At 49.3% G+C, this 15,185-nt stretch overlaps 1 protein-coding gene across 4 annotated transcripts in view; it reads left to right on the plus strand.

The window, feature by feature from the left end:
• The window catches only part of FLVCR2 (FLVCR choline and putative heme transporter 2), a 34,777-nt gene that overhangs the window by 8,091 nt on the left and 11,501 nt on the right, over positions 1–15,185 (plus strand). For all 4 annotated transcript variants that reach the window (XR_013952253.1, XR_013952254.1, XR_013952255.1 and 1 more), the window contains exons 2-5: positions 5,456–5,597; positions 6,602–6,742; positions 11,175–11,242; positions 11,949–12,052. Coding sequence is in view for 1 of the 4 variants with exons in the window: in XM_080595564.1 (XP_080451690.1) it covers positions 5,456–5,597; positions 6,602–6,742; positions 11,175–11,242; positions 11,949–12,052 (455 nt within the window). In the remaining 3 variants the exon portion in view is untranslated. The remainder of the gene's footprint in view (positions 1–5,455; positions 5,598–6,601; positions 6,743–11,174; positions 11,243–11,948; positions 12,053–15,185) is intronic.

Consider the following 15,185-nt stretch of genomic DNA (forward strand, 5'->3'; position numbering starts at 1 on the left):
GCTTCCTGATTGTGCAGCGCCTCAAGTTTTGACTTAGTTTGTCAAGCTGTTCCGCAGTCATTTTTGGCCTAATTAAGTTTTTACTTTAGTTTTGTCCAGCTTGCTGTCTCCTCTTTTTCTTGCTTGAGGAGATAAAGTACAGCTTTTGAGGTATGTGATGGTTTTTCTTTTTCCTTCTTTGCTCTTTAACCGTGGTTGCTTTTATTTCTACTGTTCTAAAAGTGTTGATAATGTTCTGTACGCTTACTCTGAGCCCCTGATGCGGTGTCTCAGTGTCTCTGTGCAGTCTCAATGCCACCTGCAAGCAGTTAGTTTCTTTGTCTTCTGAATTTCCTTTTAAGAAGCTTTCCTTTTAGACAGTTCCCTCTTGCAAGTTAAAATTGCCGTAGTGGTTTGGAGCTGTTTCCACCCCCCAGCTCGCTGCTGCAAGGAAGCTGAATGTGAGTGCAGTGCAGAACTGTTTGCTAACGCTGATCGTGGGCATGCTGTGCTGCCCTAGGCCTGAATCATGAGTTGTGCTGCCTCTTGTAGGTTCTCCTCAGAAGAGGGTATTTATGGAATCTAAAAATGCAGTCTCTGCAGCATCCCTGTCATGACACTTACATAGCCTGCAAGGGCATTGCCACAATTTCTCTGTGTTGTATTTTTTGCCTCTGCAGCATCTCTCTTTCTGCCTTTTAACACTTTAATTGACCTTCCTGGTGTGGTGGTCTCTTCTGTCAATATTCCTGCTTGCCTGGGGATTTTATTGGGCTTCTGTATTCCTGTTGCTGACTCAGTTTTCTTTAAGGTGGAGACCCATTCCTCCATCAATCGTTTATTTACAGTTTTTGTGCTGATTCTGCACTAATTATCATCCTTCAGCAGACTCTTGGTATATAATCAGATAAATTAGACATCCCATTGCGCGTTTCAAGACCTCAGGTACATGTATACCATCTTACTCGCCACTTGCTCTCAATTTTATCATCTGTTCTTGTGTATGGTTGAATCTTGAATATGAAGTCAGTGTTGGGACTGCACCTTGACGAAATTCAGGTAGGAAGTAGATTCTTTCCACCGTTTGTTTATCAGCCTTTACAAAAAAAACTCATCCGTACAGCGGACTCTGCTGTAGTTGTAGACTTCCCTGTTACTCTGTTTAAATCACCCCAAAGCCTTAAAGTGCCAGCAGGCTGGTTCCTGCAGGGAGATTCATGAGGATCAGGACAGTGCTGTGTGTTTTATGGATGTGGGGATGCTCTCATGTTTTGGAAGTGCTGAATTTTGGGAGCAAGCCCCTATTTGCATAGGTCTTGGAGATGTTTCTGCTTGCACAGAGGCTGGAGATGCTAGTTCGTGCCCTGGTGAGAGGGAGTGCACTATGAGCCCTAATGGCTGGTGGTCTCTGTAAGAGGGGTCTCACAGAGCATTGCAGAGTCTTCTCTGTTTTTACTTTGCTTTAGTTTCCCAGATGTAATGTAGGAACCATGGAGAAGGGAGGAAAAATGTTCATCTGTTAAGGAATGTTTAAATTTTCTAGCTTATGGGTTACACTGTTGTCTGTTGGGCTGGTGGTGAAGTGGGTACTGGCCTGCTGAGAACCAAACTGAAAATCTCTTTGTGAAAGGTGAAGTACGTGCGATATAATACTCATCACGATGTAGAGAGCCTGTCTTTGTTGCTAAAAGTGCAGTGAATAATCCAGGGTATCCCCTGGGAAATCTTCAGTTTTAGCCAAGTCGAGGGATCTTCATAGGATTAATAATGTCAGTGACCCTGAAATAGAAAATGTTTCCTATTGCTATGCTGGCACTTTTTTTCCTCTCTACCACCTATTTTTTCACAGGTTTAAGAAACTCCCAGTGGACAAGAGTTTCCTTTTCTGGAAGGGGAAGAGTGAGGACAAGCATCCTTCTGTGGTTAGGAAAAATTGTTCAGGTCTTCTGAAAAGACAACAGAAGTACCCAAGAGAGCTGAGTAAGTCCTTTTTGATAGGCAGCAACTATAGGACTTCTCAGAAATGGATTTACGAATGATTTGCAGAACAGATTCTCAATATCCTTTTTCAGGTAGGAAAGGATAGAGGGAGACCTGAAAAAGAGTGAATCTTGACTGTGGTCCCAGAGAAACCTCCCTTTTTCCTGTACATGTTTTGCTGTGGCTCAGCAACTCACGTGAGTATCATGTGATTGATGTAGCAGCAGCTAGCACAGGAATCCAGCCCGGTTCTTCCAGGAATGAAAGGGCAATAAGGCAAGGCAGCACTTTCCAGGAAGCAATTTATAGATCTCGTTTGGTGAAAGGTGGAGAAGCCCACGTGGAACGTGGTAGGTGAGGACTAGGAGGACTCCAGCCTCCACTGGAAAGGAGCATTGTTGAGAGTCTTTTCCTTGAAGTCTGAACTTCTGGGAACGCTGAGAAGCCCAGTGTGGCAGCAATACTGAAGCATGGCTGCATCCTAGGCTGGGCAGGCATGTTGGAGCAGCAGGACTGCACTCTGGCCAAAATACACTTGCTGCAGAGACAAACAGGCTTCTGCCCTCTGGGTGTGCTCTGGATTCAGTGTAAGTACCTTCTCTGTGAAGCTACAGGCTTGATTCCCTTGTACAGAGAACAGGGAAGTGTGCAATTTAATGAAGATCAGGGCTTAAAGCCTCTAAGCCAACTGGTGGTCAAGCTCACAGGTAGTCAGCGAGTCTCCCGTGTCAGCAGCTAACGCAGAACAGACTTAAGTAGCTGTAACAGCGAGGGGACAGGCTGTGTCTGGACAAAGTTGAGCTCTGGCAAGTTTAGTCCTGCGTCAGAGGCTGCCTGCGCCGCGTGGGTGTTGGGAAGGCTTACCTTTGCTACTGGTGGTATTTGAAGTTGTCTCTTAACTCCTCCAGTCCTTGGCTTACTATGTGGGGACATCCCAGTTTGTGTTTCACTTCACTGTGCTTAATGAACCCCTGAATGTTCTCACTGCTGAAAACGGCCTGAACTTTTGTAGTCTCTTGGTGACTCTTCCCACCAGGTCCTGGGATGCCCCGGTGCTGGGAATGAACTCAGCACAGAAGTCTGCTGCAATCCTGACCGCGGCTATTGCAGCCTCCCAGTGGAGGAGGGCACAGTTGGACACAGAAAGAGTTTGGTCAGACATTGTTGAAAGGTACATGTCTTTAGGCTAAATGCTGTCTCTGAGTCTAGCAGATGGCTCTGTTTGAACTATAAGCATTCTCCCTGTCTCAAAGATCCACCAGCTGGATGGAGGAGGAGTGCTTGTGGAGAGTTAGAGAGCACAAGCCCATTTTTGTCCCAGCCAGCAGTTGTGGCACCTGGGATGTATTTGTTCTGTGATCTTGATCCTGGCCCGTGCAGTGGCTCTTCCAAAACGAGTCCATCATCATCCCAGGAACATGGAGATATGATGGCGAAAGCATGCAGAAAGCACGAGGAGTTTTTGCTAGAGGGCAAGGCAGGAGACACGTCTGAGCCTGTGCCAGGGACAGGGCTCGGGGGTTGTTCTGCTCTATGTTTTGCCATGCTTGGGAGTGACTTGTGGGCACCACAGTCCTCGCTTTTCTTGATCCTTGCTTTCCTTACCTGTAGAGTAAGACCAGTTACGCGAACTGACCCTCTCCAGGGACTCTGAAGACATTGAGCACTGGATCCTTCTATTGCGCAGCATTATTGTGGGGCAACAGGTCTTGATTTTGCTCATGGATTCCTATCTATCTGGTGTTTCCCATGAGGAAATGGTACATGCAATGGGCTTAGTTTGAATATATCCTTGTTTCCGTGCTTTGCATATTCTTACCTCCTTTCAGCGTGAGGATGAAGGCAGTGGCTATAGAGAGGCTGCACTGGTGTAGCATGAGTATATTTTTTATACTGCTCGTCTGTATTGGTTCAGTTAGCACTGTACCAGTAATGTGAGTGCTTTTCTACCTCCCGGCTAATGTACAGCCTGCAAAGGAGATTGGAAATCTTTGTTTCAAGCAGGGATGAGGATGGCTGCATGGCCACCCGCTGTCTCTTTTTTTGGGTGCCTTCTCAGTCCTTACATCTTATAGGCTCTTGTGCGTGCCTTTTTACTGTCCACAACAGCAAACGTAGGATGAAACCAGGAAATTGGGGGAAAAAAAAACAAGTGTTACTAAACAAAAAATATGTTTGCCCTGTGCAGGGCTAAGTGTGCAGAACCTCTCTGAGAGCAAGCAAGAGCTGAGCTCGTGTATGGCTTGTTTTCTGATGTCTGAGAGGATTGCAAGTGCTGAGAAGGGCCAGAGGAGCAGGGAAATACACTCCTTGGGAACTAGGTGGTGATTGTAACATGGCTGTAAAGAGAAACTAACACAGGGGAGGTTGGGGAAAAAGCAGGGGGGAAGGCTTTTGTAGGCCTCCTCTTGTCTTTAGAGTACTCCAAATGCGATGAGTGCGCTTTGGCTTCAACTTTATGAAGAGAGTGCTGCCAGGCATCAAAGCAGCTCTTTCTCCTCTTTTGAGGGCTGGCACTGAAGGTCTGTGCCATTTAGTGCTGCTTGTCATCGTGGCAAAACCTGCGCTGCTGCAGCTCCTTGTTACTCTCCTGGATGAAACAGCCGTCGAGTGAAGAGCTCCAGTGTCCTCACCGAAGCGTGTGCTGTCGTGGCAGGAGCTCCTCGGCTGGACGTGCGGGGCTCTCAGCACAGCAGAGGCCACAGCTGCAGGGTTTCTTCTTGCAGCTCTTTAGAGCCAAGCATTTCAGCTGGGCAGTTGCCAAGCCCCATCGCGCAACCTCCACATTCAGGATACGTGCTGTCAGCACTTCCTTTGCTCTCAATCTTCATCTTTTTCTAGGTTCTCCTGCTGCAGTGGGAAAGGCGTGAGTGGTAGCAGGGTGAGCCTTGTCTTGGGAGGGAGATCACTCAGAAACAGCGTCACAAAGTGGCTGAGACAGATTGATATCTCACTCATCACGAGTGGGCAGGGTTCTGTGTTGCGTCAACCCTTGCGCTTGTCTGACCTGAAGACAAATAGGTTCAATTCCTTAACCCAGTAGAGAACTGTGGTGTCTTTTGATGGTGTCGTTTTCTGCTGTTTTTGATGAACCAAGTCAGATGAGCAGGTGATCAGGTCAGCACCAGCGTAGATGCAAGATAAGGAGCGGGATGTGTGCATGCACAGGAACGTGTGTGTGGGAGGACAGGGGAAGCAAGAACTCCACTTTGGTGGAGGCAAGCATTAGTTCTACTCAATTCTGCTTTAAAACCTTGCCTTGAATATCCTTACAGTTGTGAGTTCGGTGGGGGGGACCTCTCATGGCCTAGTTAGCTGGCTTTTATCTTTCAGTTGTTAGGTGATGAAGGGGGTTTTCTCCTCGTAGGTGAAGCTGGAGAAGGCCAAGTTGAGGTCTTACTGTGTGGGGGAGGATTGCGTCAAAGAGCTGAGCTCTGAGCTGGTGGTGGTGTTGTGGTTCCATGTCACACCTGTGTCCCCTCTCTCTCCTGCTCAGCTTGGCATTGCTCTGGGCTTTCTGGTCCCTCCTGTTCTGGTTCCCAATGTGGAAGACGTGGAGAAGCTGGCCTACCATATAAGCATCATGTTCTTCATGACAGCAGGCGTGGCAACAGCCCTCTTCATCCTGGTCGTCATAGGTAAGGAGGTGGGAGGCGTGTGCGTGAAACCAAGTGGAACTTGAGACGATCAGCCTGAGTGTGAGGGGCCTGCGTGGGGTTGTGAGTGAACCTGCCAAATTGTTCATTTCATCCTTTGATTGCCCACAATAAAACTCTGGCATGTGTAAGTTCTTTAAAAGCCAGTCTTAAAAATATTCCAAGGTTCTCATCCTTCTTGCCTGCAGACAGGATGCTTGGGGCTGATTACATCTTAAGGGTAGGGAGAAGGAGGTAGATTATCTTGCATCACAAGAACATGCTGTTCACAGGAGGGGGAAAAAAAGGTAACCAGTTATGAGCGGGGTGAAGAAAGCATTACAGGCAGTAGACTGTGTGGACTCCTCTTGCCAGCTTGTTCGTGTTGCCTGATCGTTGAGTCAGATGTAGACTTCAATGATTCACAGGTGGGGAATAGACAAGTACAAAAGTGACTGTGCTGCCCCTAATACAGCAGTGGATCACCTGCAACTGGGATTCCTGGATGCTGCTTTAGTGCTAGTTAGAGACAGCAGACAGCGTGCCCAGACTGAGAAGGGTCAGGCCTGGAGTAAAACCTGGCATAGGCCATTGCTCCCTGAGCGCTGCAGGGCACAAGGCCTCCTTTGTTGGCTGGCTTTTCCCGTTCCACTTTTGCATTTGTATGGCCATGCAACACTTTTGCAGCTGGCCGTCCATCTTCTGGAAGACAAAGTTGTTGTTAGTCTTGCAAACTCTTTTGCTGCTGCCCACCACTGTGTACACAAAATGCTAACTGAAGGCAAGGTGTTTCCCCCCTGGCAGGAGCTGTTACTGGAGAGACCCCGTCTTCTTCTGTTCCTGGTTAACTCTGTGCACAGAGATCAAAGCTTAGGGATGCTGGTGTGTTTTATACACTTGGTTTTTACTAGTCCCTGTGCTGTCCGGTGAACATCTCAATCCTCAGCATGTGCCCAGGCTCCCCAGTTGCGCTGTTACAAACAGGTCTGCTTTGTGTCTGGTTTCAGTCTTCAAGGAGAAGCCCCCATACCCTCCAAGCCAAGCTCAGGCCTTGATCCAGTCACGACCGACAGTGGAATATTCCTACGTGCAATCAATCCTTCGTCTGCTCCGCAACGCCAACTTTGTGCTGCTTATGGTCACGTATGGTAAGCTTTGGCTGTTCTGTGCAGCCATCACTGCTGGACATGCTTAGCTTCTCCCTCCCTCTCTGTGTTGTGCCGGGGCAGTAACTGGCCAAAGTTGTGGTAGGGGAATGTAAGGATAGCTGTGCTGCCGCAGACCAGGGGTCCTTCTAGCACCCTCCAGCAATGGTTACAAGCAAATACCTAGAGGACAGAGGACAATGTGTCCTACTAGTTTTTTTTCCCAGCCTCTGACCACTTCCTGTTCAGGGTATTTCCTTATTCCTTTTTTTTTTTTTATTTCCCTAGTTGGTTAATAACTTGGACTAATCTAAATGCTTACCTAAGAAACATGGAGCTGTGTCTGAGTGCAATTTGCTGCACTGATTGCAAGTTACTTCCCAAGAAAAGCGTATGCTGGCAGACCTCCCAGTAGAGGTGATGTGGAGCATGTAGGTGTGCAGGCTGCACCAGCCTCTTTGGCAATCCTTACGAAGCAAATGAAAGGGAGGGATGGAGACTATGTACTTCTGCCATCTGTTCTCTGCCGTATTTCTGTGAGGGCAGTGTGATGTGTTGAATCTGTTTCTGATGCTGAATTGTTATATGGAGAAGTATTCTTCTCTTTAGCAGAGACGGGGGAGGCCACTGCAGCCTACACCTGTATGATAGGATAGGATATACTTTAGGCAGCCGTTCTGCCGAGAGGTCTGTCCCCATTTCCCACCTGCTTGCTGCGGAAGCTCCTCAGGAGAAAAGATAAATAGTTCTTGAACTTCTGTGGTTCCCCTAGCAGCTGTGCCTAAAGAACTTTGTGAGTGACAAGTCAGGTAGGAGAGAGTGAGGTGGTGGCTTTGTACCTTCTGGGAGTACTGATGGTGTTTGGACCTGTTGAAATCTCTTCTCCCTTCCCGTTGCGGTAGGCTTCTAGAAATGCCCATCAGACCACCCTTAGGCTCTGCTGGTTTGTGTTGCAGCTGCTCCCCACTCCCCGTCCCTAGTACCTGATGACCTCTGTGAAAGTGGAGGTAGGAGAAACTGTCAGAGGCAGACTGGCTAAAAGCTGGATTGTGACATCTGCTCATTCGCATGCTTTGGGGAAAAGAAAGGGGAAAGCATTAGTTCTAACAGTGGTAATCAGGCCCTGGAGGAGAGAGGCAGACTCCCAGTACGAAGAGCATGTTTAGAATCTGATCTCCGTGGGATAATTCCCTCCTGGCAGTCACAAATGATGTGGAAAGCATTCAGTGGCTCATAATCCCGTCTGTCTTCCACTTGTCTGTGCATTTATTCTGCTCCTGCCTATGTCAGCCTCCTGTCAATCTCCAACTTGACTTTCAGGCTGCTGGCAGTGAAGATAAGGTGACTGCTACTCAGAGAGGGAACTAAGCAGAGAAACTTTTTTTTCTTAACTAGTCTGGCTTTAAAATGGGGACAGTATTTCCTACTCAAGTCAAAAGTTATGTTGGACAAGATTTAAGACAGCTGCAGCCAAGTGAGTGCAACTGAGTCATCTTCCCCATCTAACGCACAAAGATACCTACAGCCTCTTGTAGCTTTTATATTAACATAGTGTTTGTTAGTAGAGAGAGTAGGAAATGGCCTGCTGGTTCGTTTCCTCTGGCTGTAGAAAGATTGGGGGCCCTCACATGATGCCAGGTCAGAACAGGGCTGCAGATCTCTAAGGTAAAGTGATACGACCAGCACCTGCCGACTCCTTTCCTGCGGGAAGACTTGCAGTGCTGGAAACATCGGTGGCACTGCATCTGTGTAGTGTGGGTCAACTGTTTCTCAGGGAAACCCTCAGCCTGCCTTTTCCCAAAGACCGTTGGCATTGCTTCAGTAAAGCTGAGGCATGACATGGAGTGGGCATTAAGGAACTCTGAGTTCACTGGGTTGGACTTTGCACTGACGCTGTGTGTAGCTACGGAGAGACAGCAGGAAGGAAAAAGGTGGGAAAGGCTGGGAAAGGCTCGTGAAGTGGGAGTGATGGGACAGTTCCGAAGAATCAGCATTTGGAAAGGTGATGGGGTGGTGAGGAGAAGGCACGGCAACTGAGGAGATCTGCACAAGGAACCATTGTCCTGGAAGATGATGAAGGTGAAGAAGAAGAAGAGCAGTAGTCTGGCATGTAGGCACTATGCTGCTTAGTTACAGGAGAATTGAGTTCCAGGGCTTAATAAGGGCTCCTTTCGGAGCCTTGGGCAATAAACTTCCCCTTTCTGGCCTCTGTAAAATAGAGGAGACACTGTGAGGTCTCAAAAATGTTGTTACGCAGCACATTACAAGCAAACCATGGTAACTAACTAATGAATCAGGTGGGATTGGATCTTTGGTTGTTCTTTTCTCAGCTACTAGTCCTGGTTTCCTCATCTGTGTGGGCAATTGGGCACTGCCATTGGAAACATCCCTCGCCTATTGTACAGGCATTCAAACAGCTGGCTGTAAGTCACAGAGAAACTTCACCGAGCAACTGTGACATGTAAAATGCATACTTCATTTGCCAGCCTTCACAAATGCAAATTGGGCACATTGTCTCGATTCTTAGAATATTTTGTCTGACTCTGGTGCCAAGTGTTGCTGCCAACTCCGCATCTCTTTCTACCCAGCTTGGGAGAAGGGGCCCTTCTTTCTCTGGGAAATCACATACATCACCGAGCCTCTGTGGAGCTGGCGCCCTGACAGCATCAGCTGTCGGAGTCTGGCTGTCCCTGGCTGTCCCCACCAGGTTGCCGTCCTCTTGGCTGGGTGAGAAGCAGAGGCGCACATATGACTGGTCTATGTTTATGCCCAGCTTTGAGGTGAAGCAGTAGTGGGTAGAGGGACTGCACTGGTCTGTGCTGAGACGTGCTTTTGGAGCAGGGACCCCTGTTACAGGCAATCGGCTTACGGGATTACTTGCGTAAGATTCTTCATCTGTTCTGTCCCGTGGAGCTGTGGAGTTAGCTCTGCTTAGTGTTGTTGGGGAGGGTGTGTGAAGGAAGTGTGACCTCCCCTCCAGCTGTCAACCTGGTGGCTCCTTGGAGCACTTCAGGAGCTGTGCAGGGCAGTGGGCTTGCAGCCTCCCTGTGGAGGAGTGGGCAGGGCACAGCAGGATCGCTCAGGGCTTCAGGGGCAGGGGAACTGGAGTTACAGCTCAGGATTTTGTTCCCTTTGTCAGGGCTCTGCCTGCTAGACTGCACTTCTGTATCACGTAGTGCCATGTTTCTGCTTTTAGCTGAGGCTGAAAGAGGAAAAGCAGGAAGTGGGAACTTGACGTGTGTCTGGGCTGTCAGGATTTCAGACGTCTGAGCCAGAACTTTAAAACCCATGCCACCTTCTGGAGCCTAGAGATGTGTGAGCTGCAGTGGTGAAATGTGTCCCCGTCCCTCCCCCTACCAGGATCACTGAAGCCTTGAAGAGAAACTAACTGCAAATGTAAATGACTTTCTGAGAAGAAAGTTGAGTTGACTGTTACAGACCTCATCCACCTGGGGAAGGTTTCTCAGTATCACCCAAGGTGAGAGTGGAGCCGTTGCGGTACTGCTGCTCCAGTGCCCACATGGATATTCCACGTGGATGTTTCCATGGGGGGGAAGGGGGGGGCTTTTGTGTTCTGTGACCTTCAGGGAGGCATTGAGCTCAAAGTTGCTTGAATGCTGAAACAGTGTCTGAATGGGGCTTGACCAGTATCTCCCCCAACGGTTTCCATTCTCACCTTGGGCGATACTGAGAAACCTTCACCAGGTGGCTGACGCCTGTAACAGTTAATCTAACTTCCCTTTCAGAAAGACAATTACTTTCACAGTTGTTTTTTATTTTGTTTTTCAGGCTTCAGTGATATCTTGTAAAAATGTAAGCCTTTTCCCATGCAGACGCACACGCCAGGTGCTTGGGGGAAGTGCTGTCTGTGCTTCGCCATCAGCTCTGCTCCCACTTGCCTTCTGGTATCTCTTGGCTTTGGGAGGCTGTCCTTCACTGCCTGTCAGCAGGGAGAATGCTGTCAGGTGGTGCTTTGGGAAGGAAACCCCGCTAGTCAATGGCACTGGTGTTCATTGAATCCCAGGCCCTTTTTAGGGGAGTGATGCTGAGGTGGATGCTTTGCCAGTATTTTACTTTAGCTGGGGAGATGAGAAAGCTCCACTGCTGAAGATGCCTCTGGCTATAAGGGGAGGGTTGAGACCGTATGAAGGACTTGCATGACCTTTCAGTACTAGAAATATGCACAGCCTTTCTTCTTCTTCAGGTAAGAACCATCCTGAAACTGTAGGGTGCTTCCTCCTGCATGCTGAGATCTAGTTGTCCTTGGTCTGCGTTTCTACCAGTAACCTCTGTCCAGCCAGTCCAGCTGGCTCTCCTGGTACTCTGCTGCCTTGTTAGAGGACACTGTCCCAAAGGTCTTGCTGCGTTCCTGCCCTTTCACAACCCAGCAGGAGAGTAGCCAACTGAATGTGCTGCGTTTTTATCCCCCTCTCAGGTCTGAATACAGGTTGCTTCTACTCCCTGTCCACTCTGCTGAACCGCATGGTGATCCATCACTACCCAGTAAGTGCACCCAGTTCTCACGGCCCTCTGATGCTTGCTGTTCTCCAGCCTGCCGTTGTCCAGCTGGGCTAGCTGCTCAAGGAGCCTGTGAGAAATACAGTACTACAGCACTTCTGCCTGCCTCTGGCGCAGGTTGGCGGGCTGGCTTGAGAGCGTTGGTTCTTTCTATTCTTTACAACACCCTGTGAGAAGCAGGTGAGCTCTAGCAAAGACACCTCCTTTATACCCTAAGTGATGAGAGTGTGTTTTCTTCTCCCATCAGTTGCTCTGCCCTGTTCCTGACAGTGATTTCTGCTGGCACAACTGTGCCTGGAGGCTGCTTACGCTCCTGTGGCAGAAGGGTGGAGTGCCTCAGCAGCTGAACTGAGCTCCTGCAGTGCTTCCTGCTGGGGCAATGTGCCATACAGCTTGTCCATGCTGCCTTGTAGCGGGTCCCCCTGGCTGGTCTGGCCCAATCCGGATGCCAGCAGGCATTGTAGGGCTTATGCTGACTCCCCTGAGAGTACCTGTTCGTGCTGGGCTGGCTCATAGGGAAGTGCCTAGGCCCAAAAGGGTTCTTGCAAACGCTGCTTCTGGTTAGCGTGTTAACAGGAGAAGATGTGTGTGGGACACTAACTTTTCTCTCTCTTCCTGTCTGGGTTCTCCACACCTCACTGGTTGTTGGCTATGACTTGGCTCCTGCATTTGTGTGTGTGTCTTACCACAGGGGAAGGAGGTGAATGCTGGCAGGATCGGACTCACCATTGTACTGTCGGGGATGGCTGGGGCTCTGCTCTCTGGCCTCTGGTTGGACAGAACCAAAACCTACAAGTAAGTCCCTTATTTGCCTCTGTGCCCCTAGTGAATCTGCTCTTCTCCCATTCTGTGCAAGGAGCAACCCAGCGCAGCTGCAACTCAGCCGTCGAAGTACTGAATTGCTGGGAGAGGTTTGTAGGAAAAAAAACCATGGTTCTTGAAAATCCAGTTAGTCTAAAGTGAAGTTTGGAGCAGCGTGTTTGTCTGTGCTGGACCCATACAGGGTCTGGTTCTAATGCTCCCTAGGGAAGCACAGGGAGAGGATGAGATGGCCTGGCAGCTCCTTTGCCAGGGATGAGAGAGTTCTTGGCACAAGCAGAGTAATGACTGTACCAGACCATTTCTCTGCCCTTACAAACCAGCTTCTGTGAATCTTTGTCCTGCGTAATGAAAGACGCATTGAATCCAGTGCCCAGAGGCATTGTGCAAGTGTGCGCTGCTGTATTCAGGGCAGGGGCAAAGGGTGCTGAGGTTGTGGGTGGATGATTCTGGATTTGCTGCCTGGTGGGTTGGGAAAGCAGATCTGGCCAGCATACCCTGCTATTTGCAGTTTGGGTGAATCTGGCAAGCTGTGGGCTCGCAGCTTCTGAAGCGGCCTGCAGTCCTAGCTGTCAAGTACAGAGGCCAAAAATGGGCAGGAACTGGGCTCCTGTGACAAGAAGAATGGTACGCGAGGACTCCTGGGGGTGCTGGGGGACAGGAGCAGATGACTAATAGAGAGACCAGCAGGTTGCTCGTTGCCATTTCTAGATCGTGTACCATCGATTATTTCTCATTTGACAGGCCGAGGAAGTGGAAACACAGATGTTGTGAGCTGCACTAGCTAACTGTACAGTCTGACTTGGCTCTTCCCAGCCCGGGGCTAGTGGCAAGGTAGCCTCAGCTGGCACTGCTGGGGTGGATGCTCCTCCTGACTCTCCCTAAATGGAGCTTGGCTGTAGCACGAACGCTGAAGAACTCTGTGGCTTACGAGGCAGAGACGGGACTTGCAATTTGGCAGCACAGGAAAAATAAATCTGGGATTTGTTCCAATGTCCCTGCTTGGAGGGACCACGTAGGCGGGCAGAGCTGTCTGAGAGTGCAGAAAAATAGGCCTCTGCCACCCATGGATTTTATCCTACAGACTCGTAAGGGTATCTGAGGATAGACTTAGCCGTAGGTGAGCAAAAACACTGCGAAGAACTTGCTCTCCACTGCAGCCCACTAAGTGGGATTTCTGTGGAATGAGCAAAATTTTTTCTGAATACTACAGAGTCTTTATTTAGCCTCATTTAAAAGTCTATTTAAAAAACTGTCAAGATGCCAGATGTTCTAGGTAGGTACCCTCCCCCTTCTCTCCGCTGCTCAGATACTGTCAGGAATGAAATGGTAAGCACATGAAAATCAGGAAGGAAAGATGTCAAGTCCTTTTTTAGTCAGCTTGGGGAGAGAGAGAGAGAGGAGCAAATCAATGGGATCCAGCTGTGATTGAGAGGAGCAGGGGGAGGTTAATAACACAAGGCATTGCAGAGCACTGCGTGGATGTTTGATCTTTACTGTCCCATCAGCAGTTCTGTACAAGGGTGAGGCTGTGCTAAGTCAGGCTTCCCCCATCTGTTGTGCTCAGGCACCAAATGGCCTTGCATTCTTGCTTTTATTTGGCAGGCAAGTCCCTCCAGCAGCCCCGGCACTGTTCTTATTTTGGAATTAACAGGCACAGATTTGGCCCATGCAAATACGCAAGTGATGTGACGAGCGAGGCGTCCCAGAGCGCGGGCTGCCTTTGGTGGGATGTCGGGCTGAGAGCAGAGCACCTCTTTAAAAGAACACATTCTGACGTTGAGTTAAACAGGGATCCCCGTGCATCCTTCAGGTTCCTGGCCGAGAGGAGAGATGGGATTCTGACACCTGGAGACTGCTGGTTTGCTTTGGGTGCCTTGGTATTTGTAGGGGAGCCTGGCTTAGAATCAGGGGTTTAGGGACTGGATTAATGAGTGCTTCTCTTTGGCTTTTAAGGGCAGTATTCACGTGGCCTCCAGGCCATTCCTTGTGTAGTGAACATGCCTTCACCGTATCGTGCCATATACATAAATATTTTACCGAGGCTGTCCTCTTTTTCTTATATGAGGGTCACAAGTATTATAAAACTAAATGTTGAAGGAGGTGGTAAAAACAAACAAACAAAAAAACAACAGCAAAAAAACCTCAAGCCAGCGCTCTCCAGTTCTTCCCATTTCCAGAATTTGATGCCTGTGTCTTCAACAGTGAGGTCCTTCTGGGAGTATGGGAACAAAGCCTTTACTTAGGGTCTTGTTCAGCCTGGAATATGTGCTGTCCTCATGGTAAAGCCTGCAGAGGCTGTCTGTCATCCCAGCCCATGCAGCAGAGAGCACTGGAGCTGCACAGAACATCCCAGTGAGCAGCTGAAGCTGTACAGTGAGCTGCGAGCCCACCTGCCCCTTGTTCATTTGTTCTTTCAGGTGCTGTTTGATAAGCTTCCAGTGTTCCTGCAGCTCAGATCCCTTGTGAATCTGGTCCTGCTCCTTTGGCTTTCCTTGTCCGTGTGACCTTGTGAGACACAGTTGAGCTGGGCCATGGCTATTTCTTGCTTGAGAGCTTCCTCTGGAGTTGGCTGAACAGCAGAGGTGGTGCTCTCCACTTCAGTCCTGTGCCCTGCTGGCTCTGACCCTGGTTGCCTTTCCTCCCCAGGGTCTCTCTTTCTTCCCAGTCCCTTGTACAAGCTCTTTAGTCCACCTCTTAAAAAGGCAGTGAATGTGGCTGTGGGGCAGGTAAGTGTCAGGACAGCACAGATTCACCGAAATGATCAGTGTGTCAGCTCCTTCACGGAGCTCCCTTTGCCATGGAAATGCAAAACCAGCTGGTGCTGTGTTGGTGCCCGAGCTTCCTTCCCACACCCTGTGGCACAGAGATAGGTTAAGCCCAGTTGTCCTAAGGTGATGTAGCAGGATGTGTAACTTCCACCGTGCACTCACTACAGTGGGCATCCTCTCAGGGGAGGCTGGCTGTGCCTGTCCCAGCCAAGGATGATTTTCAGTCCCTGCCAGGCCACCATGGGCACAGATTGCTAAAAACACCAGGATGCTTTCCAGATGTCCTCTGTGAGTCTTTCTTCTTCACGTTTTTCTCTCTCCTGTAAGATATTTATGGC

Source organism: Anser brachyrhynchus, assembly GCF_964034855.1.
Source record: "Anser brachyrhynchus genome assembly, chromosome: 5".
Taxonomy (NCBI): Eukaryota; Metazoa; Chordata; class Aves; order Anseriformes; family Anatidae; genus Anser; species Anser brachyrhynchus.